This window comes from Xiphophorus hellerii, chromosome 15, assembly GCF_003331165.1.
Source record: "Xiphophorus hellerii strain 12219 chromosome 15, Xiphophorus_hellerii-4.1, whole genome shotgun sequence".
NCBI classification, from domain to species: Eukaryota; Metazoa; Chordata; class Actinopteri; order Cyprinodontiformes; family Poeciliidae; genus Xiphophorus; species Xiphophorus hellerii.
This window is the reverse complement of record NC_045686.1, coordinates 24,055,837-24,080,860: the sequence shown is the minus strand read 5'-3', so window position 1 is coordinate 24,080,860 and position 25,024 is coordinate 24,055,837. Positions and strand designations below refer to the sequence as shown.

At 40.5% G+C, this 25,024-nt stretch overlaps 1 protein-coding gene across 1 annotated transcript; it reads right to left on the bottom strand.

Moving 5' to 3' along the window:
- Window positions 1-227: 227 nt before the first annotated feature.
- Window positions 228-21,688, bottom strand: ccn6 (cellular communication network factor 6). The gene is made up of 5 exons (XM_032584537.1): window positions 21,558-21,688; window positions 18,327-18,606; window positions 15,375-15,611; window positions 1,702-1,874; window positions 228-734 (listed from the first exon to the last, which is right to left on the bottom strand). Exons 1-5 carry the CDS (start codon window positions 21,603-21,605, stop codon window positions 453-455), a joined length of 1,020 nt encoding a protein of 339 aa, XP_032440428.1. The 5' UTR covers window positions 21,606-21,688; the 3' UTR covers window positions 228-452.
- Between the last annotated feature and the right edge of the window lie 3,336 nt (window positions 21,689-25,024).

The following is a 25,024-nucleotide window of genomic DNA, read 5'->3' as shown; positions in this document are numbered from 1 at the left end:
ATCACTTTATATCATGAATCTGGTTAAAGAGGCGTTTAAACCTCTTCCTGGGTTTGAGGAATCAGAATCAGAACTTTTTTTTTTATCCCAAAAGGAAATTTTGTTACTAAATTCACTAAATTCTGTCTGAAATTTAGATGCATATTACATTAAATAGAAAGTAAAATTGAGAGTAAAGGAAGTTCAGAAGTTGAAACTGGGAAGCTGAAAATCAGGTCAATGAGCAGTTGGGTTCAGTCATGAAGCCACAGAGTTTTATTCATCTCCTGCTGGAGTTCCAGCTTTACATCTGCCTCTCCCTCCTATTGCACACACCTGTCTTAAAGACAGAGCTCATAAAATCTTTCAACATAACATTTTTTCCCTCGTTTGATGACTGATTTCAAACATTTTTCATTTCTTTTGTTTTCGTTCTTGTAGAATTTCTTCGGGCTGATCGTGTCTGGCGCTTTTTAAAGTAACTGCAGGTCAGAAAACATGTCTCCTGGATCCGTGCACTTCTTCTGGCACACGCAGGACGAGATCCATTGCATCTTCCACTGAACGCTGGAGCCCGTTTTGCAGGTGAAGTTCACTTTGATCATGTGGGACTTGTTGGGGACGCAGCAGCGTTTATCCTTGCAAACACCACAGTACGTGGGTCTGAACTTCTTGGTGCTGGTGCAGCCCGACAGGCGCAGTTTCTCTGCCTTCTTCGCCTGGAACTTTGGTCTGCACGTCTTCCCCTTTGGCACCTGGATGAAAAACTCTAGTTGGTGTCTTTATGAGTATTACAGGAGCAATATTCTTCATAAGCTACTTTCAGTAATTCAATATTAAAAGTGAAACTGGTTTTTATTGCAGACATATTTTGTTGACACATTAATGGTGAAAACTGCTGACTCCAGTTGTCTTGTGTTAAGATTCCTTGACATAAGACAAGCTCTTATATGTTGCCGAAAAGTTATTTGTAAGTTAGTTCAGTTTATGTAAAGTATACTGTAACGTTTGCGCAAGAAAATTGACAAAGAAGTTTGGTAATATTTAGTGATTTTTCACTGGAGTTCTGCTAATAAGTTAACTTGAGTTTCTGATAACCCACATTTTTATCAGAGAATGATTTATTAGTCAGAGTGGATATTTAAGTTTCCTGAGAAGATCAGTTTCAGGTTTTCATAACCTTTTAGCCATAATCAACATACATTAATCAATATAAACATTTGATTAATTCTTCTCTAAATATGTCATGAATTTCACCTTTTAAGTTGAATTGCTGAAACACCCACACTTTTCAATGATGCTGTAATATCATATGATGCTGAGATGCACCGGTGTTGGAATTTAGGATGTATCGGCACCAACATCGGTATCTACCGATATCAGTCATTTTCTAACATATCGAGATCAGTCCAATACATAAAGCCAATATTTATCTCCATCTTGTTTTTGTTTTTTTTACTGGAGGGGGAGAGAAGGAGGTCGGTGGTGTGGTATTTGTTTGGTCATGTGACAGTAATGCAGCAAAGGATTGTGGGGAGTCTAACTGAAGCAGTGTGAAGTCAGTGGTGTGGCCGTGGAAGTAGGAATGAAACGTATATAATATTGATTGTTGACCATGACAGCAATATTAATATGGGACAGCAATATTAGCCAAATGTTCTTATCAGTGCACCCCAACATCGTCATAATGAAAACACACGTTAACTGAGACGAAGTCGTCACCTTGATGCTCTTCAGCAGATTTTTTTCACAAGGCCGCAGCAGACACAGGCGCCGATCTTTCCTCATCTCACATTTTGCGTTGTCGTTGTTGACGCGGACGGAGATGCCCAGTCCGCAGGTGTTGGAGCAGGGGCTCCAGGGGGTCGTCTGGACCAGACAGCTCTTCTTCCAAGCTAAAGGAGGATCCCTGTAAGCCTTCAGTGTTATAGTTAAAGGGTGCTGTGTCACCAGCACCCTGTAGGGGGCGCTGGTCTGATCCTAATTACAACAGAGATGACAACTTAGGCTTGGGAATGTTTCATTGTGTAATGCAGTCAGGTGAGAAAATTAGAACATTGCAAGACGGCCATTTTTATTTTTGTAGACTATTTGGACATGTAGGCATTTTTTCTTAACTTCGACCAGTTGAAAATAGTGAGAAGACTAATCAGTTTTAGGGCTGGAAAATTAATAATATTAACTGTGATTAATCTATTATTGAAATAATTGTCAACTAATTTAGTAATTGAATAGTTAACTGGAGTATACAGGTTCAAAAAAGGCCCTCTGCTGAAAGAATGGCTCACTCAGAGCAGTAATTACATCAAACTGTACAAAAATATATATTTTGCATTTAAGCTGCTATCCAATTCTGAATCTTTTTTTAAAAGTCACCAGCTCTACACTGCGTTGATGTTAAGTCAAGCAGAAACGGCTGATCTTTTCACATGTTGATGTTAGAAGTATTTTCTTTTTAGCTCCAAATGTTCAAGTGTTCACTAAACAAATGCTGTTACATTTTAGGCAAGACAATGCTTATTATTATTTTTGAAATGTTTATTTGCATTTTTGTATGTATTTCTAATATTGTACAAAATAAGCCTTAGTGGCTAAATGAAAAGTTTGCAGAATGTGGGTTTTTTTTTGCCACGACTCTAATCATCAGAATAATTGATATAATAATTGATTACTAAAATAATCGCAAGCTATGGCACCACCATGTCTACGTGGTTAGAGGATTATTACTTAGCATTTTGATGGACTCTTGTCTATTTAAAGCTCAGACTTCTCGTCAGTAGATACGTTGCTGAGATCCATAGAGCTGAGTAGGAGATACTAGCTGCTCATGAGTCTGACAGGGGATTTAAATAGGCTCAAAATAATTCTAAATCAACCATTCTATTTTACAAAGATAACCTACAAATGGGGGACAACTTTCAACATACCCAATTATGTTCCAAGGAGACCACAAGATGCTGAAAGCAGTTTCCAAAAGCCCTCAAATATCATTATGTCTGACTCCATCACCCAGATTTCGGGCCTGATTTCTAGTTTCTAGCTGGAAAAACTGCAGTTTTGTTTCTCTTCAGCTGGAGGAAGTTATGACTCGTCCACATATTGATTTGATCTAATTGATTTGGACGGGTTCAATCACCTGGTGACGTCAGAATGTAGAACTGTGTGTCATCTGCGTATTTATGGTCACTACTCTTATTTCTTCACTCCAAAAACACAAAATCTTCCCCAATATGTTTGGTTTGGTTTCTAGTACAAATATCTTAGTTGACCTGAAATAAGACAAAACTAACTTAGAAGAAACTTTTCAAAAAGATGTAGGAGGTTGTTTTAAGTTAATAATTCTTGAATATTTATTAAAATAAATCTAGTTCCACTGTCAGATTATTTCACTCATAATATGGCAAAAATGTCTTGTTATAAGTGAAATAATCTGCCAATGAAACTGATCAATATTAAGGAATTATTGACTGAAAACAAATTCCTATATCTTGCTGAAAAATTACTTGCAAGTTAGTTTTGTCTTATTTCAAGTGAACTAAGATATATACACTAGAAAATTCCTGAAGAAATTTAACCGTGGCCTGCCAAAGTGTGCCCGTCGGTTTGGACCCAGTGTTCGGATGGTAAAAATTAGCATCAATGCTAAGATTAGCTACTGCGCAAGACAGTGACCTGACCTGAGAGAAAAAGATGATACAGGCTAAAATTATTGCACCGCCTATGGCGGTGCACTAACCAGAGGGAAGTATTAAGGCTTTTATTTTGAAATTTTAAGTAAGCTTCATTTTAAATGTCCAAACTAATCCCATGAGTAACAGTGATTGGGTTAAATCGTTTCTATAATGCCCAAAAGAGCAATTACCTGATGTAAAAATTGTCAATGCTTTTATTTTGAATTTTTTAGTAAGCTTCATTTTAAATGGCCACACTAATCCCATGTGTAACAATGGTTGGGTAAAATCAGCTATAAAATGCCCAAAACACAAGTAGTTCTAAAGGCAGACTCAGTCCTCCTCTGTAGTAACTGACAGTTCTGCCATGTTGTAGTTCTACCCTGTATGTTCTGCCATAGTTAGAACTACAGTGATGCGTTTTTGTAGTCCTAATCAGCTGCTCTGCCCTGTCCTGTTCTTTGTTCTGTTGCTATGGTAATGAAGCTTGTCTGTCAGACACTCAGGGCTGACAGAATTCCATTTCTTTGAGTCAGCCAGTTTGACTGAAAAAAGCAGTCCTAACAACTCCTTCCCGTTCGCGAACCGTGATACGTACTTGAAAACCGTTTGAAGCATCTGAGAGGGCTATTTGTCGTCTCCGATAGTACCACGATTCATATTCTCTACCTCACTCACAGTAATAACAGCGATGAGAGAAAGATGGTGTGCGCTGAGCTCAGAAATTGGAAGTCAATCTGTGACTATCCTCAGAGGGATATTGAGGCTTTTATCTTGAAATTTTCAGTAAGCTTCATATAGAATTGTTGTTTGGGTTAAATGAGTTATTTACTGGCAAAACAGCCAGTAGTTCTAAATGGCAGCTCTTAATTGCTTTTAATTGAGTGTTAGAACTAGAGATATGGCGTTTTTGTAGTCCTATCTATTAGCATTAGGTTAAAGGCTAATGCTAATAGATAGGCACTATCTGCGCAAGCCAGTGCCTTAACCTGAAATAACAAGATAATGCAGGCAAATATTAGGCCCCAATAAAGAGACGTTCTATTGGGTGTGGAACAATAGGTGCCTGCCATGCAATGCATGGAGGCAGTGACTGACTTGCTTTGCAAGTCAGTGTTTTCAAGAAGGTTAGGGATGCAAATTTTCTAACCTTGAAAAGTTGAAGATTTTAGAAATTTGGAATGAAGATGATGTCATGGAAAAGAGAACTTCCAACTACAAACACTTGTTTGGATTCTTGTTGGAAAGAAAGAAAATGGTTAAAATACCAGTGGAAACCATTTTTTAAAAAAATAGTACTTAACAGTTGATTTCTTTTTACATAAAATCATGGTAAGTCTGGCTATTTTTAGACCAGGGGTCACCAACCTTATTGAGACCGGGAGCTACTTCACAGGTTCAGAGCAACACGAAGGGCTACTTGTTTGATACAGACATAAATTTTCTTTACAACAAAAATTCATTTAAGTAAATATGATTACATGCTGCCTGATCATATTAATGTTAGGGACTATGCACAATAGTTATCAGTAAGGACAGCTATGGTTAATTGCTATATTGTGGTCAGACGTTCTTAGTTCAGAGTTTTAAGTTGGTGAGGTGGGGAACGCCGAAGCCTAAATCTTATAGGTCAGTTTTCTTTTTCTGTGAGCTAAAAATGATGACTGGAGTTTCAAATGATGAACCTGAGGTTCATCATTTGAACCTCAGGTTCTGCTTGAGCTTTTTACAGTGCACGGTTCTGGCGGGTTGTCGGTTTATTAGCTTTTTTGTGATTTTGCGAACTGAACAGCTGACGGGTCACCTGCGGGCTGACACAAGCAGATGTCGAAAAAAAATGTCTGACAGATTGGAAGGTACAAAACTATCACTGCACCTGACCTGCAGGAGCACAACCACCTCTCCAACGCGCAAACATCGGCACAAAACTAAACCACTAAAGCAGCGCACCCTTTTTTTTTTGTTTTTTACACAAACGATGCTAAATAATAAAGACATTGAAGCGAAGCAGTGAGATCCACGGAAAGAGGAGGATTGGCGGGATCTTAGAACTACGGGAGGTTCAAACTCCACTCATCATTTTTAGCTCACAGAAAAAGCAAACTGACCAATAAGATTTAGGCTTTGGGTGCCATTTGACCCCCACAGACTCACACTGATGTGCGCTACATACACTGCTCAAAAAAATAAAGGGAACACTTAAACAACACAATATAACTCCAAGTAAATCAAACTTCTGTGAAATCAAACTGTCCACTTAGGAAGCAACACTGATTGACAATCAATTTCACCTGCTGTTGTGCAAATGAAATAGACAACAGGTGGAAATTATTGGCAATTAGCAAGACACACTCAATAAAGGAGTGGTTCTGCAGTTGGGACCACAGACCACTTCTCAGTACCTATGCTGTCTGGCTGATGTTTTGGTCAGTTTTGAATGTTGGTGGTGCTTTCACACTCGTGGTAGCATGAGACGGACTCCACAACCCACACAAGTGGCTCAGGTAGTGCAGCTCATCCAGGATGGCACATCAATGCGAGCTGTGGCAAGAAGGTTTGCTGTGTCTGTCAGGTAGTGTCCAGAGGCTGGAGGCGCTACCAGGAGACAGGCCAGTACACCAGGAGACGTGGAGGAGGCCGTAGGAGGGCAACAACCCAGCAGCAGGACCGCTACCTCCGCCTTTGTGCAAGAAGGAATAGGAGGAGCACTGCCAGAGCCCTGCAAAATGACCTCCAGCAGGCCACAAATGTGCATGTGTCTGCACAAACGGTTAGAAACCGACTCCATGAGGATGGTATGAGGGCCCGACGTCCACAGATGGGGGTTGTGCTCACAGCCCAACACCGTGCAGGACACTTGGCATTTGCCAGAGAACACCAGGATTGGCAAATTCGCCACTGGCGCCTTGTGCTCTTCACAGATGAAAGCAGGTTCACACTGTGCACATGTGACAGACGTGACAGAGTCTGGAGACGCCGTGGAGAGTGGTCTACTGCCTGCAACATCCTTCAGCATGACCAGTTTGGCAGTGGGTCAGTAATGGTGTGGGGTGGCATTTCTTTGGAGGGCTGCACAGCCCTCCATGTGCTCACCAGAGGTAGCCTGACTGCCATTAGGTACCGAGATGAGATCCTCAGACCCCTTGTGAGACCATATGCTGGTGCGGTTGGCCCTGGGTTCCTCCTAATGCAGGACAATGCTAGACCTCATGTGGCTGGAGTGTGTCAGCAGTTCCTGCAAGATGAAGGCATTGAAGCTATGGACTGGCCAGCCCGTTCCCCAGACCTGAATCCGATTGAGCACATCTGGGACATCATGTCTCGCTCCATCCACCAACGTCACGTTGCACCACAGACTGTCCAAGAGTTGGTGGATGCTTTAGTCCAGGTCTGGGAGGAGATCCCTCAGGAGACCATCCGCCACCTCATCAGGAGCATGCCCAGGCGTTGTAGGGAGGTCATACAGGCACGTGGAGGCCACACACAATACTGAGCCTCATTTTGACTTGTTTTAAGGACATTACATTAAAGTTGGATCAGCGTGTAGTGTTATTTCACTTTAATTTTGTGTGTGGCTCCAAATCCAGGCCTCCATTGGTTAATAAATTTGATTTCCATTGATGATTTTTGTGTGATTTTGTTGTCAGCACATTCAACTTTGTACAGAACAAAGTATTCAATGAGAATATTTCTTTCATTCAGATCTAAGATGTGTTATTTGAGTGTTCCCTTTATTTTCTTGAGCAGTGTACAAGATGTTTTGGCACAAAAGAACTTTTTCTTCTCCATAATTTTGTTAATAGTAAACAGGGTTGGATAATAGAAATACAATAACTTTTCTTTTTTTAATTTAAAGGAAAATCTCTCAGTGCGTCCAGCTGTACAGCTGCTGCTGCAACAATCCAAACTCTCAGTCACTTGTGGGCAATTTAGAATCACACAGAAAAGCTCCAAAAGGGAATCAAACTCAAAACTCTGAACTAAGAACTTCTGATCACATAATAGCAATTAACCATAGCTGCCATGGTAAATTATTACTGATAACTACTGTCAGTAGTCCCTAACATTAACATGATCAGGCAGCATGTAATCATATATATATATATATATATATATATATATATATATATATATATATATGATTACAACACAATGTTTATAGTTTTCAAATGTTTTATGATTACCAGTCTCTAAAAGGTTGGTGACCCCTGATCCCCTGATCTAAGGAATCTGGGTGAATGGGAAAGACAACGATATGCTTTAAACTTCTACTTTAATAATTCTGTCTTTTCCACTTTTCCTTCTCTAATGTCTCCTCCCACTTAGTTAATTAAGAAAACAGAGAAATAAATATATGGTAAACTGCTCTAATATTCCCTAAGTAAACATGCTCTGATCTGCATCCAGAAGAGCTTAGAAAGTTCTCAATTAACTATTGTTCTATTGTCCTTTCTGCAAAGAAAATATCATAAAGCATAACTTATTTTAAATACTTCATGTGAATAGCTGCACATTTAATATGCATGTCTTAAAAGTCTTAACTGTGACATTTGTAAAGCATTTCTTGAGGAAGCAATGATAGTTCCCCTCTCTGCTGTCGCCATCCCCAAACATCCTGGTACCAGCAACCCCCCAAGCTCCCCTCTCTGCTGTCGCCATCCCCAAACATCCTGGTACCAGCAACCCCCCAAGCTCCCCTCTCTGCTGTCGCTAACCCCAAACATCCTGGTACCAGCAACCCCCCAAGCTCCCCTCTCTGCTGTCGCTAACCCCAAACATCCTGGTACCAGCAACCCCCCAAGCTCCCCTCTCTGCTGTCGCTAACCCCAAACATCCTGGTACCAGCAACCCCCCAAGCTCCCCTCTCTGCTGTCGCTAACCCCAAACATCCTGGTACCAGCAACCCCCCAAGCTCCCCTCTCTGCTGTCGCTAACCCCAAACATCCTGGTACCAGCTACCCCCCAAGCTCCCCTCTCTGCTGTCGCTAACCCCAAACATCCTGGTACCAGCAACCCCCCAAGCTCCCCTCTCTGCTGGCGCTATCCCCAAACATCCTGGTACCAGCAACCCCCCAAGCTCCCCTCTCTGCTGGCGCTATCCCCAAACATCCTGATACCAGCAACCCCCCAAGCTCCCCTCTCTGCTGGCGCTATCCCCAAACATCCTGGTACCAGCAACCCCCCAAGCTCCCCTCTCTGCTGGCGCTATCCCCAAACATCCTGATACCAGCAACCCCCCAAGCTCCCCTCTCTGCTGGCGCTATCCCCAAACATCCTGGTACCAGCAACCCCCCAAGCTCCCCTCTCTGTTGGCGCTATCCCCAAACATCCTGGTACCAGCAACCCCCCAAGCTCCCCTCTCTGCTGGCGCTATCCCCAAACATCCTGATACCAGCTACCCCCCAAGTTCTCCTCTCTGCTGTTGCTAACCCCATACTTACTTCCAGTGACCTGAAATTTTTGTCAGTAATTAAAAAATCCAGGGTGGCACCCAGTACCTCAGCGTTCCTGAATTATACATGTCAACAAAAACACGCCCAACTCTCTGGAATATATTTGGTTTTGGTGTTTCTTCCTCCTGGGGTTGATCAATTTGTGGCTCAATCTTGTTTTTTTCCACCCTGGATTTCATTCTGTCCATCTTGATTTTACAAGACACGATCTCCATATTCAATTCCTCGTTCTCCCTAGTAAGCCACAGCAGTTTTTCAGACTTTTCTTTTAAAGACTTTTCCGCATCAATTTTTGCCGCGGCCCGCTTCCGTTCTAGTTTTGATTTCAATTGTTGCATGTTGCAGTAATCATTTTGCATTCTTTCAATTGTTTTCCTCGCTTCCTCCAATTCCAAATTAATTTTAACAATTTGTTTTTTATAATACTGATTCGAATTTATGAGTTTGCTATTCTCTACATGCCAATTTGTTGGGTCATCAGTCCTGTTCAGTCTCTCCAGTTTCCTCTTCAGAAGCTGTTCTGTTTTCTGAAGCTGTTCTTTCTCCCTGTTCAGCTTCACCTGGTTCTTCTGGAGACTCTCTAATTTTCGTAATATGAAATCTTTCTCCGCCATTGTTTCTCTCTCGTTCGAACCTTAAACTGCAAATGAATTTCTCTGTGGAATCTGGGAATACAAAGACAGTCACCAGTGATGTCACAAACAGGATGTGTGACATCACAGTTCGACATCATAGCCACAAGAAGTCTGTTGGGTGTGGGGGGGGGAAGGGAGGATGTTTTTTAAAAAAAAAACTTTATTAACACTGTATGACGACAGAGAGAAACATTTGTTCTGCCTCAAGAAAAAACAAATACAGATAAACATGTTCAAGAAAAAGAAAAAGCTAAGGGGCTTCGGTTCCTAACTGTACATTCAAAGCAATACAGATTTCAATTGTTTTAATATCTATTTTTTGTCTTTGATGGTCGGGATATAAAACTTAACTTCATGGTAAAATGCAGCAAGGCATGGCTTCCCCTACCTGGAACAATGAATATGATATTTAGCTAGTGACAATAAAGGATTTATCAGAAACTCTGAATTGTTGAGCTTCTAGTGAGGCCAAGTAAGAATCTTCCCATAACAGCATAAATTGTGCTTCTACGTTGTTGTGGATAAAGTCACATGTATTGCTAACTAAGGCTAGGCGCCTGACTACAAATATGGTAATAGGCAGTCAGAAAGGTTAGGCTGAGGAGCCCGAGTGTGAATAAAACACCAAGAGACAGGTAGTAAGTTTAAGTTATTGTATTCAAGCTTACAGTTTTGCATAAATTTATGGACTAGTTTGGCAAACATCAAAGAAGCTCATAAACCGACGACCCACCAGAACCGCACACGGTAAAAAGCTCTGCCAGGATCCAAACAACTGCTCTCTTAGAACTACGGGAGGTTCAAACTCCTGTCATTCATTTTTATGTCGTGTCTCCCAGTCCTCCCTCATCGCCCCCTGGTGGTCCCAGTGCTCCCTTGTCCCTTCGCAAGTCAGTCACTGCTCTCCTTATGCATTGCTATGGGCAGGCCCCAATTATCTTGAGACATTTTATTTAAATTGAATGGAAACAAAAATCAAAGAAGGCTAAACATATATATGTATCACCACATGCTTTTTGAGGAATTAGGAAGCTACAGCAGAAAAAAGCTTCTGATCCCAGCCAACAAAGAGGGCTGAGACTTCAGAGAGGACCAGCAGCAAGTTCTATACCCATACCAACTTATACCAAGTTGTATTACCTATGCTGAAACGTTTTCTAAAAAAAACACACAGATGCAGACTATTCAGGCAAAAACTTCTTCTGTTTGACAGTTTTTTTTTCCCATAGTGTTTCACAGTTGTTGCTTTAAGTTTTATCGTGACTCTGCTTCTTGTCTTCTACATAATAAAGAGATAAATACATGAGTAAGTAAATTAATAAAATTTGCATCACTTCACTAAGAGAGCAATAATGTTAATGTACAATGTTTTTTGTGAGCCATATGAGCCAAGAGCTGCCTGCTTTTTCCTATCTTTTACTCATGTTGGTTTATCTGACGCCCCATTAAAGGTAGATTCAAATGTGAAGTTAAAAATTTTCTGAAACATCAACTTCCGTCAAATCTATATGTAGGCTATTTCTCATTTGCAATACATCCTGTTACATACTTTGCACGTGCCTTAGAATGAATGATGTACAATTGACAGTGTGATGCCATCATTTTTTTTTCTTATGACATACTTAATCGTTGCTTGACCAATTAAATTTGAGCCAGCTGGCATTACAAACTAACTTAATTGTAATACAACTGGGATTGAATTGGAATGTATGTAACCTGTCTTTACAGCTAGATTGATTTGAAAAATTTGTTTCTATATGAAATAGAAATGTTTGTTTTGATATGTCTTGTTGTAAACCAGCTCTGTATAAATAAACTCAGTAAATTGACTACGAAACGTTGCCGTTTTAGGAAAGCAGACCGATGCAAAAAGGTTTATCCAAAACTTGAGGTCATCCATCATCGACGGCCTGCTTGTGTGCATCCATGTAGGCAAAATCACACTTGCAGCTCTTTAACCAACTGTGTCATGTACATGCGTGATTTGTTCACTCTGTTTTTTACTTTTCATATAAGCCAAACATGATTTATCATTCTGTTTAGCTGTGACACATTCCTGGAGGCTGGGCATTGGCTGAGCTACTGCTGCCAACAACTTAACATTCTCTCTTGATAGATGATGAAGTTGATCCTAGTTCTCTCCTAGACAAAATCACTAGCTGAGCTTTTGTTGTGACTAACTTTATGTGTTCTCTTTCATCCTACTGCCATTAAAACTGGCTTAGAGCTTACCTGTTAATGTTTCTCTTCAAATGAAGATGCTAAAGGAGCTACTAATGCCATTAACTTCTTCCTTTTCAATAACATAGAAAGTATTCCTGGATCAGGGATTCTGTATTTTTATGCATGTGCTACGTACTTTGAATTGAACCAGGTTCTGTTGGAGGTTTCTTCCTGAAAGAGGGAAGTTTTTCCTCTCCACTGTCACTACATGCATGCTCAGTTTGTATGAGGGATTGCTGTAAGGTAAAAAACAACAGAAGCAATTTTCCATTGTACATTATCATCCAGGAGTGAATATTTCAAGTCAATGACTCAGTGCAATCTGCCCGGATTTTTTTAGATAGAAGTTTATTTTTTTAACTAAGTTGAATAATTAACTGAAATTGACTGAATTGTTTGATAACCAAAATCAATTGAAATGAGAATGATTGGATTGAATTGATTTTTTTTTTTGTTAAATACTTTGAGATGACATTTGCAAATGGCGCAAATTATATTAACTGAGTTGAACCTGAATTTCTCAGGTAACATAATTAACATAAACATTGCAGCATTGCCACATGCTGTGTGCAGTGGGGCCTTAAAGGCTAAAGGTAAAGAACTGGAATACCTCACTAACCATATTAATAGTAACGACTGGAGCTATGATTTAGATGTTATTGCTATGCAGTCACAGTCCAAGCAAGAATCCTTTGCAAACAATGTTACTTTCATGATGCCCTTCAGAGAATAAAATAGATTGAGCTTGATGTGAAAGAGAACATGGAAACAAAAGAGTGCAGTTCCGCCACAGAAACCATTTAGGACAATATACAATTTGTGTTATGACGACCACATATATCATGTGGTAAACAAGATCACTGCCTGTGCTGTCCCAATCCTCTTTTTCTCTTTTTGACTTTGACCATGTTGATTTTCCCTTCTGGTTCACTTTTTGATGTTCAGGCCTGTTTTCCTGTCTCTGTCTTCCTCCCTCTCTCGTCTCCAGTGTGTTCAAACCTGTTGCGATGGTAACTGACCTGCTACAAGAACGCTGCTCTGTGTTAATGTAGTCCTTTCATTTTTTTTTATTATACTGTATCATATGTATCTACTGTATATAGTTGGTGATTTAACAAAAACAAAATAACAAAAGCAACTTCTTTCAATTACTTTATGTGTATCATGCAGTATTTATAATATTAACATTATTATTATTATTACTATTAGGAGTAATATGTTATGTAGTATCTGGTTGCAAATTATTGGCGCTAAAATACTACATAGAAAGACACAACAAGGTTAGGATTTGCATGCACAAGGCATTATGCCAGAGGATGGGTGTAAGTACAATTGACAAGTGGTATGAGCACAGGACTGAGAAAGTGGTTGACAATGAGGATTATATTGTAATGTGGAGCATTACCCGCTCTAAAAATCATACCTGTGCCATCTCTACAAAGCAGCCAGACCTTATGCTGTAAGAATAACAAAATATGTAATTTGCTTGATGTGTTTATCCCAGATGACAATAACATCTTAAAGAAAATGGCAGAGAAAATAACAGGCTAGAATCTTGAGATAGAAGTCAATTGCATGTGGAACAAAAAAACCTGAGTTAGGCCACTTGTAATTGAAGCGGTAGAAACAATTAAAAGATTGCAAGAGCAACTGGAAAACCTCCCATGCAGAGTAGGTGCCAAAGAAATGTGCTGGTAGGGAGCGCTCGCATACTTCAACGGGTACTTGGCTGAACACCTGTCTGAGACTAAACCTGAGGGACCTTTTTGGCCTGGTGAATAAACCTGAAACTAGAAAAACAAAATTTCGGAAGAAATTTAGCCGGGGCCTGCCAAGGCGCGCCCGTGGGGTTTGGGCCCGGCGTCGTCACGCCACAAATTGGCATCGACGCTAAAGAACGCCGCAACGTAATCAATGGCACGCGGAGAACCACAAGAACGTTAAGTGAGGCGGACGTGCACCATTCAGTATGATTTAAAATTTTTGTCAAGGCTTTTATTTTGGAAGTTTTGTTAAACTTCATTTCAAAGGGCCAAACTAATCCCATGCGTAATAGTCATTGGGTTAAATCAGTTATATAATGCTCAACAGAGCAATTATCTGATTTAAAAATATTCAAGGGTTTTATTTTGAAATTTGCAGTATGCTTCATTTCAGAGGGCCAAGCTATTCCATTGTGTAACAGTGCTTTGGATAAAAAAGTCACATAAAGCCAAAAAGTGCAATTACCTGATGTAAAAATATTCAAGGCTTTTATTTTGAAATTTTCAATATGCTTAATTTTAAAGTTCCAAACTAATCCCATGTGTAACAGTTACTGAGTTAAATCAGTTATATACAGCCCATAGCAGCAATTAGTTCTAAAGGCCAGTTCAGTCCTGATCTGTTTCAACTGAGGATAGATAGAACTACAAGCGATGCGTATTTGTAGTCCAAACCAGCAGCCAATAGCCTCTTGAGATCCGTTGCTATGTTAAATAAGTTTCACACCAAGGTGTGAACTGTTAGTGAAAGAGCCTGAGAGCCTCAGAAAATCCTGTCGCATGACTTTGCTCTGAAGCACCGTGACAGAAAACCGTACGGTCTAGATAAATTTCGAAAACATTTTACCGGAGCAGACAGGCGTATCAATGTCAGGACCGATTTTGATACTAATCGTGCGATATTTGTGGGCGTGATGGCGATTTGAAAATTATCTTGGGCTCAAAAAATCTCTCCATTTCTCACTCTAGCCGGGATGGGCTCTCACTCTAATTTTAGGAAAAAGGAGAAACTTTGGGTCACTTAGAGACAAATTGTGGACAAACTGTAACTGGTATCGACAAGCCGTCTTCACTTTCGAAGAGATCACAGACGTATCTACAAAATGAAATTTGAATGGCATTTCTACGTGAATTTGTGACGACACAGAAAATCCTCAAAAATAGGGTATTTCCAGGATTTTTCCCATTGACTTATAATGGGGTTTTTTTCGTAGTTTTTTGCGAATTATGTCACCATGTTAACCCCAAATCCCACCAAAAGTAATAGCAACAATGGCGTGAATTTTCTGCACGTTTTGATACCTCATTTGTAGGTGTGCACCCAGCGGTATGAGCCGCATTAACGGTTACGGAAGAAAAATAAAGAATAATAAAGAGACGCTTCTCTCCGACAATAGTAATAGGTTCCTGCCATTGCTTTGCATGGCAGGCCCCAATTAGACACAAGACTAACTGGGTAGGATTTTGTGTTTTTGCAGTGTTGTCGTAACCTGAACTAGTGGGAGGATGTAGATATTAAATAGAAGTCCCAGGATTACCATCACTTCAGAAAACGATCAATCTTCCTCATTATGATCATTTCCTCAACGTTGGAAATCCAAGCTCCAATCATCTCCAGCCAGTTCCAGGCCAGTTACTCTGAACACACACCTGTTATGTATGTGGTCTCCTGCTGGTGTTTGCCGGGGTTTGGGCCGTTGCGGAGGCCGGCCGGTCTGTTGCCCATCAGCGGCGCGGGGCCCAGCAGGCCAGCAGGCTTCTGGATGAAAGCAGGCGTGCAGCCGATGGCTCCGGCGATGCATGTGCACTTATAGAGGGGGCTGGGCTGGAAGGTTTCCCCGTTCTCATAGTGGAGCCCATTCAGGTCGCAGCCAACCGCCATCATGTCTGTTAGAGAGGGGAAATGCGTCAGGACTCCTCATGTGGTTTGCCTTTGAGCTCAGGGCCAGTTCATTTTTCTCATGATAAATACGCTCCTTTGAAAATATGGAATGAGGTTTTCCACACTTAATGTTCTCCAGCATACACATAAAGACCAGACTTAGTTTCATTACTTATCAGGATATAAAGTTAGTCTCCAATCATTTCAGTGTTTGTTTTGACAAATTATTTAATCCTCATTTGGGATTAAAGTTTTAGAAAATGCAACTTTAGAGAATCCTCAACACACATTATGTTACGCTGTTACATTATTTGTCAAAACTGCAGGGCGGATGCTGGTATGGGCCACTTTTCTTTCTTTTTTTTCAGCCATTTTCAACCTTTCCATACACAAGTCAAAAAAGAAAAAATATAAGACTGAAAACACAATAGGTAAAGACTATTTAGATTCCCATTGATGGCAAGAACACAAAGTGTAGACTGAAAAAAGTGTAGCTTATTCTACATTCACCTTGTGATGCATAAAGCATCATCACATTCTTTCCTGTATATTTTTCTAAAACATAACTGCAAAGAACTCCAGCTGAGTCTGCAGACAAACTCATGAGAGTAAACATAATCAGACCTTATTGTATTTGTTTAGCAAATGGCTTAAATATATATTTTTTAAAGAGTGAAAAATGTTTTAACTCGACACAACAATTATTCCCACCTGCACCCCTCAGACTGAAGAACATTTGTTTTTCATATTCATCCTGACCTTTAGTTTTTTTATTTAAAAAGTTTGTATTTTCTTGTTTGTTTCTTCACTTTCTGTATACCTGGGAAGGAGTTTATTATAGGATGTACATTATCAACGCTGTTGATTACAACAGTGTTGTACATAATGAACATAATCAGCGTTGTACATAATCAACAACGTGTTGTTGAAAAAAGAAAAAGAGCCTTTTACTGCATCCGGAAACACGATATCACACTCCTTCACCCAACCATCCGTCGTTATTGCCTCTGATTCAGGGAGCGCGCTCCACACAGTTCAGTTACTCACATATCCTTCTCCTTATCTGGTGTGAGTTACGAATTAGTTACTAATTAAGAATTAGTCACGTAATTAGTTATGTGACTAATTTGTAATATTTTACAGCATGCAGTGTGAGAAATATTTCATTAGTTGGATAAAAATAATTGATGCAGTTCTAATTCATACAGTTCTCTTCTGTGTTAGTTTCATACGAGTTTCTCCAGATCTCCGCACTATAACTCATATATGGAAGACCATAACATTTAAGGGATTTCTTATTTACAAAATATGTTATGGTATTCGATAATGCAATAGGTGTTGACATTTTAGCTTTTACATGATCAATATGAGCCCTCCTATGCTTCACCCCCGAAAATCTGATTTCAATCTGATTTTATGATGGAAACAATTAATCTGTGACTGACATGGCAGGATTAGATGAGTTTAACAGTCTGATTAAACAGTAGATCTTTATCACATGCATGTGAACAACAAACATCTCTGGAATGTGTCTGATGTAAAGATAGCAGAGCGCTTCTTTGAAACTCCCCACAGAGTAATATATCTAAAAAAAATCCCCGCAGGTTTTTTTCACACCAGCGTGTTTTTGCATTGGTTTCCAGCTGAGCTGCCCGGGGCCCAGCTCTGTTTGGGCTTCGCCTGTGCTTTTCGCTCTTGACGGTTTTCATCTTGACATTCCCACAAAACCTGTGTCAGACGGGGTGTTCATGTGTATGGAAACATTCATATATAAAATACAACTAAGGGATCGACCAACACAAAGTTATATAACTGTGAAGTGGAGGAATAGTGCGGTGTGCATCTGAATTGTGATGCACAAATGATTCACTGCTTGTGAAGAACTGGAAGTGGACTTCTCATGGCTTTCTTCTTGCCAGTTATTCATAAAGGTCATATTTGGGGTGAAACTAAAAGTTATCTTAGCAGCAGAGTTTTCTTTTTTTGCTGTGACTCTGCAGCTCCTTCAGTTCTTCCTGACTGATTTGCTGTGTTCTTCTGTCATTTAGGTGACTTAAAGGGACAGTATCATGTTTGCCATTTTTATAGCACAATGAAGTAGTGGCTAGCTTCAGTTGTTATAAAAATCTTGCATATATCAAACATGATTTAAAAGAAATTTGACTTTGTAATTTAACACTTTGAAATTGGGCCTCTGTCCGTTTAAGACCATTTAGCTCTTTCTGAAACTCCGCCTTCAGGAAGTGAAGGAGCCGTTAGAAGGCAGCGCTAGGTCCAACCAGGTGTTTTGCACAGCTGGTTGCCATGGAGATTAAAGGATTTCTCCTGAAAGAATCAAGACAACACTCCATGTATGTTTGTGATGATGGAATAACTTTATAACCTGATGTAAAGCTAAAAAAAGTTGCTTCTTACATGATGCTGCCTCTTTTAAACGGGACAATTGATTCCACTGGAGTAAAATGGACTAAACTGAAATGTTGCATTTTCCACATCTCTTCTTTTCCTACAACTGTGTGTTGGTCTTTGACATAAAATCCCAAGAAAACACATTGAAGTTTGTCACAAACAGCAAGAAAAAAAAACTTCGAGGAGTGAATACTTTTGGCTCTGAAGCTGCCTTGAATGTGGAAAAAACAAACGTTGCACTATTCAATCAAGAATGATCTTTCTGATGTAACTGTGTAGAGCTCTGACTAAATTAAAGGAGAGACACTTACATGCACACACTCCAACCTCATATCTAGGCTTGTCTGCTGAGAAGTCACAGTACATGCCCTTGTGTGGGTCACACACATCCCTCTCATTGCAGTGCTCCCCTCTCTGCCGCGCACAGCTTTTGCAGCAGCCGCAGCCGTCAAGGACAGAGCTCACTCCCGGGGCACAGTACTTCCTCTCAGCACACTTGCAAGGCCACTGACAGAACTGCCGCCTTTCGGCCGGCTCCCGTCCTCCTCTGGGAGCCGGCTGTTGCCCGTTCCTCTCAGCATCACTGGTGGGCTGTGTAAAGAGGGACAAAACATTCATTAAGAACTGGTTTGAATCAGTTTTTCAACACAAAACTTCCTTCAGACGTACACTCTACATGTGTGTTCACATCTTGGTTTGGATCTTTTGTACAAGTGTGAATACTTGTGAATCCTGTGTGAACCAAACAACTGGACCTGAGGTGGTTTCTGTCCACTTCCAAGCAAACTCTGGTGCAGTTTGCTTCTGGTGTGAATACAAACTAACCTCAATCTGAGCCAGATTGTGGCTCAGATACTGGAGTTGACTAGGTGAAAGTTTCCTACACTGTAGTGTAGCATCTGAATCTACTACTGAGCTGATCTAATGTTGTAATATCTTTTCCAACACATTTTTATGACCTTTAACACACCTCGCTTTGATCCCATCATTCTGTCCGGGTGCTTAACTAGTTTGTCAGTGAGTGTAATTAAACGTGCTAAGAGCCTCTGATCTGAAATCATCATAGGACAGAACATTTCACTGTACATCTGTAAACTCTGCTACTGCATGCCTGATGCTCAGCCTGTCAGTCAGAAAGTAACACTACAAAGACAGAGCAACTGCAGATTGCTCTGTACAGTTTATTGAAGATCCCTTGCTTTTGTTCAGTAAATCTACTGAAGGTTTAAGATTCCACAGCAGATAGCTGCATGCCCAAGAGATTTTCAGGCCTTACATGCAAAGACTCAAAACAGGCATGGAAGCATCCATTTAGTATTTTCTTGTAATTTTTCTGTTTTGTTTTTTTTTTATTAGGAAAATTTCAAAAGTCTGGCTTTCTATATACTTTGATAGAACAATTCTTTTTCCCAGAAGATGTATTCCAGGTCTTTTGATATACAGTACACTACAGGATTCAAGGATTTCTTATTGTCATGCCACCTTTGCTTGTTTGTGGTACACAATTCGGACTCAGGTCCCAGATTAAGAAAATTTACTACACAATAAATATATTATTATATATTATTACATGTATTTTATAATAATATTATTATTATTATTATTTTGCTATACTGTGTCAATGAAAATGTTCCCTCATTGCCAAACCAAAAGCATCTGGAGAAAGGGTTTAAATTAGGGCCGGGACATAAATGCATTCATTTTGATTAGTTAATTACATAGATCTGAACAGGTAAAAAAAAATTGAAGGCAATTCATCTTATTTTTGTTCCTGTCGGAACCTTTGCATTTGCGTGTTCCTGGTACGCCTGTAAATCCGATGCACAAGCAACATCCACAAACTGAGCGATGGATGACAGCCCGACCCCAATACTCGCACTACGCCCTCTACGAAGTGTGTACTCAGAGTGAACATAAGGGTTTCGGTGCCAGGTTACAAGTGTGCAAACATCAGAGAATTGGAAAAACATGCCTCTGTGTCACAACCTGAAGTCCAAAATGGCAGACCAGTTGCTGTTTAGGCATCTGTACTGCCAAAAATGGCAGCACAACTACAACAAGCAATTGATTTTAAATGTACACTGTAGATATTTTTTGCTTTCCAAAGTCCTTTCAGGAGATATTTGGCTGTTGAAAATGTGTTTTGTTGTGACACAATGACAGAATTTGATGTTATTCACATTATTATTTCAATACTTTACATTTGAAAACAGTTTTTTTGTGACAGCTTGCTCATATTTCCAAGATGACAACTTTTCATCGCATGATGATTTTGTCAAAAGATGCACATGCACTAAAGTGTACTAAAATCCAGCCCAACAGTCTTAAAAGCAGTTCCTCCTGCTATGATTCAGCTAATTAAACATGTGACTAAATATTCAGCTGTTAAGCCCAAAAGATCATTTTTGATTATGAATGGCTGATTTATAAACAAAATCTTAATGATAACTTTGTAAGGAAGAAAGAAACCCTTACTTTACTGCTCTATCCTGAGAAGAAAATATTTGTTTAAAAAATATGAGGATATCTCTAAAGACTAATTCATTTCCCTCTAATTAGCTTGATTAAAATCTTAATCAAGTCCCAGCAGTAATGAAAATACATCCATATTGGTTATCTGGATGAAAGTTCAACACAGTCAAATCCCTTTACAGCGGTATTGAGATTTTTTTGTAATATATTATAAAATACTGCATTTCTGAAACAGTCAAGGATAAAGTACGGAGCTGGATGCTGCAGTCTGAGCCACCAAACACACTGCAGCTGAGTTCTCCATCCTTCTGTTGCTTGTTTACTTAATGATATTGTTCCAGATGGGTGTCGGACTATGCGTCTGTCATTCATATTTTGCTATTATTACGGTGAATATGCAAAACTGAGGCTCATGTCGTCCTAGTCCTTGCTATTGTTCCTTCATAGTCCACTTCCTGTCAGTCTCATGGTCTAAACAAATCAGAGACAGCATGCTGACTGAGGTACAGTACCTCCACCAATGGTTACACCCTGCAGCATCGCCCTGACTGCTCAGAGGGTTTGGACCTGCAGCGACACAGACTGCTGCAGCATACCGCTGACTTCTCAGCAGCTTTTCAACATTTGCGGCGCTGCGTGGTTGTGGTCCGGCATGCTGCTGCTGCCGCTGCTGCTTGGGCTCCACTTCTGCTGACAATTTTCCAAAGGTCACTGAGGGCTATGCCAAAAATCTGAAGCCTGTCTGCCGACTTCACTGAAAGAGCTCATTTGATGGTGTGAAAACGGATCTCCGTGAGCTTTTACTACACAGACCTTAGAAAACGGCTTGTGCCCGCTTAGTCTGTTGAAAGACTGAACCCGGTCCCTGAATACAGCCTGCATGCAAACAACATGTTAGCATGTCTATGGCTTTCTGGATGATGATCAGGTTCTGATGCTATGCGGAGCACCAAAGCGTCTTTAAGCTGGTCTTTTTTCTTCAAAGATGAATGCTGAGTGATGCCCTGTATCACCCATCAGAGATCCACTCTGTCAGTGACATGAGAGCAGAAAAAGATTTCTCTTCTTACCTGCTGAGCAAAGATGAGCACGAGAGAGCAGCAGAGAAGCGATAGCATCTCTTCAGTGTGAAGGCTGTGGTGAGCACCAGAGGAGGACTCACAGGGCGCTGAAGGAGTCGGACAGTGAGCTTCAGGGTGGACAGACTGGGAGAGGGAGAGTGGAATGGGGTGGGGTCGGGTCGGGCGGGGAGAGATTGGAGAGCCGACCTGTTGGGGAAGGGGACAAAGCGCCTCTCTGTCTCCTCTGTAAACACACCTTTCCTCGTTCTGCCGATCCAGAAGGGAAATATTTGTCTTCATAACTGCTGGGTGGCTCCCGGGCCGTCCAGCCCGGTCCACTTGTTTATTCTACGTCTGTGGACCTCGCTCAGATTGAGCTTGGTGAAAGAGCTAAATCTGTAATCCACGTTGCAAGGCTACACATGCATACACCCAGGAATATTTCAGCAGAGAAGAGAGAGGCCTGTTTTCAGGAGAAGGTGCTGAACAAACCTGATGTCATGAGCAAAGTTCTTCTGATTAAAGCCATTCAGTCTTTTCTGGTTTGGTCGATTTGGTGCTAAAGCCGACTTAATGTGGAATGTACTTGAAATTATATTTTCTCTGTATTTACACTGAGTAAAGAGGTCCATGTGACACGACTTCAATCTGTTGAGCCAAAACGCCTTTGAAGCGTCACATGGAAGGATGCAGGAGGGAGCAGCTTCCTCTTACAGTAAAGGCCAAACACTTCACTCCTCAGAGGCCCATGCATACTCAATGCAGAGTCAATACACAGTCAATAGAGAATCAACACAGACTCCATGTAGCACATCCACTCAAAGGTCCATTTTTTTCAACGCTGTGTGTGTACTCTGTCACAGTAAACCGTTTGGCAGGAAGTCATGTTCACATGGAACTGTTTTGTATCCCACTCCGTCATGATAAGGTGTAGGTTACCTTCCAGCGGGGTCACGACCCTAAGCGTTAAGCTGCAGTGCTACCAAAACGGTTCAGAATAAAGTAGATTTGTTACAACAGCCAAGTCAAAGTATAGAACTGAATTCAAAATCAAATCTACTGGAAGACTTGAAAATGAATGTGTCACTTTCCCTCCACTTCACAAATTTACACTACATTGTGTTGCTCTATCGTGTAAAATCAAAATAAAACCCATTTTACATTGTGATTTTATTCCAGCAAGGCTTTGTTTAGGACGTAAAAGTGAAAAGTGCAGAGAATGTTGCTCTCCCCGGGTCATTACAGCCAGGTGAGGTGGACAGGGGAGCGTAAAAATTTCTTACCACAAAATGAGAAGTCAGCGGACACACCCAGCTCCGTACTTGTTCATGTTCACCTCACAGCTGTTTTTATTGGCAGAACGAAACAACGCACCACGCTGTCACGTGTAGATTTGTCAACCAAACATGTAACCATAGCATGTTCATGTAGTAGCCTTGTTCTTTATGACACACATACCATCTCCAAAAGCTGCCGCCGACTAAAATTGTGCTATTACTGATGTGATGATTATTAGCAATGATTGAACCTGTGATAAATCAGCCCTGTCAGACACTGGTTTTGTACCGTTCACAAATTTCTGTTGATGCATAACTTCGTGAAGCGTAAAGTTATGCAGAGCTAAGGATTTTCATAACTGCTGCAGTGAAACGTGACTCCTCCTCTGTGACGCCGTCACTCAGGACCGGCTGCAAACCTGCACTCACATGGCATCAGATCATCAGATCCCAGAGATCTGATGAGACCTTCTGGATCTCAAAGTTAGGATCAATAACGCCTTCTCTCTTCTGCTGGCTTTCATGAGCTCACTTGGGAAATTATGAACTCCACCAAATTTAGGATGGTCCTAAAAGTGAATCAAAAATCATTAAATAGTTTAATGATATTAGAATAAAACGAAATGTTATTTTATTTTGAATGCTGTATTTAGAGTAGATGAGGCTGTGGACACAAGCTGAAATATCTGAAAATATTATTATGCATGCTTGTTTTTTAGAAACATTTTTACATTTGCTTATTTACTTTTTCCCAGACTTTTATTTAAATTTTAAGTTATGCTTCAGTTTTTGTACTCCGAATTTAATGAGAGTACAATAAATACTCTCAATATTTATTGATGTATTACATACTCTCAATATTTATTGAGAGTATTTATTGTAGGATTTATTGAGATTTTGAGACTGAGACTTCATCCAGATGAGCTCCTGGATACCAACATGTGTTGGTGATGATCATATCAGACGTCACCCAGAGCCTCAGCTGGAGTTTGTTTGTTTGTTTTTACAAGGCCGAAAGATAGCCTCCATAAACAACCGGAAATATAAATTCTTTTGGTCAGATTTCTGAAACTTTTCATCTACTGGGCTTTTCTCAGCTTTCCAGTGATCGGGACTTTGCATGCAGATCCGTGCGCCTGATTATAACATCCTGTCATCTGGACTTGTGAAGGGACTGAGCATATACTTTTAATATTTACACGCAGAAAAGCACAGAACGTTCCTTTAAGCCTGCTGGACCAGCCGACTTATTTATTCCAGTTTTTTTTTTTTTTTTCCTTTGTCATTTTCATCAGCTCAGAACAACATGTATGCTGGCTGTGAGGAATGCACCGTTTGGCCCCATTTTCCTTCCTCTAGTTGCTTCTTTTATGAGCAGGGACCGCTCCCACGTTTGTGCCCACTCATCACTTCCAAACCCGACACCACATGACAACTGTTCAATGAAATGACTGAAACGCCTCGTGTTTTTTTTTTACAAGCAAGCAGAAATAAACAAAGCGTTTTAGAATGCACAATATCTAATACTGAAAGGTTGTTTGTGTAAGATTACTGCAGTGCAGATTGAAGACCTTATTGTGTGTGTGTTGCCCCTCCCTACCCGCTGCTGTGCACTGGGGTTGAGCGCAGTAAACACAAGGATGATTGGCAGCACTAAGACCCTCAGCCTCGCTCTGATTGGTTGCTTCTGACTGAGTTGTATATTTCTGCAAATGGCAGCACGACCACAGGAAGGAGGCAGAGAAATTTTACATTTTTCATCAATTATATATCTGAGTTAATATTGTCATTACATAGTGAGAGATTTAGCAAAAACATTAAGAAGCATATTTTGGTAAAAGTTAGCTCTTCCAGCTCTAGAGTGTAAACACTGATGTTCCTACATGTGCTAACTGTGTTAGCCCTGCATGAGACTGCACGTTTGTTTGAATACAAGAATTCTGGACCGGATTACCAAACATAATTCCCAGATGCTTTGAGACAGGAAGGCTGAACACGCTCAGTCAGCTGCATGCCTCATATCAGCGTTTTAGAACACAGCATTCCCATGTGCAGCTCACTTTCAGGGTCCCAAATTATTTTTGCTGATTTTAATAGCAGCTGAAAGGATGAAAGCATTTCTTCCAAACGGCCGCACTACAAACCATGTGGAATAATCGGTATGTGAAGTCGAAGCGTCTCAATCCTGCGCGTACGTTC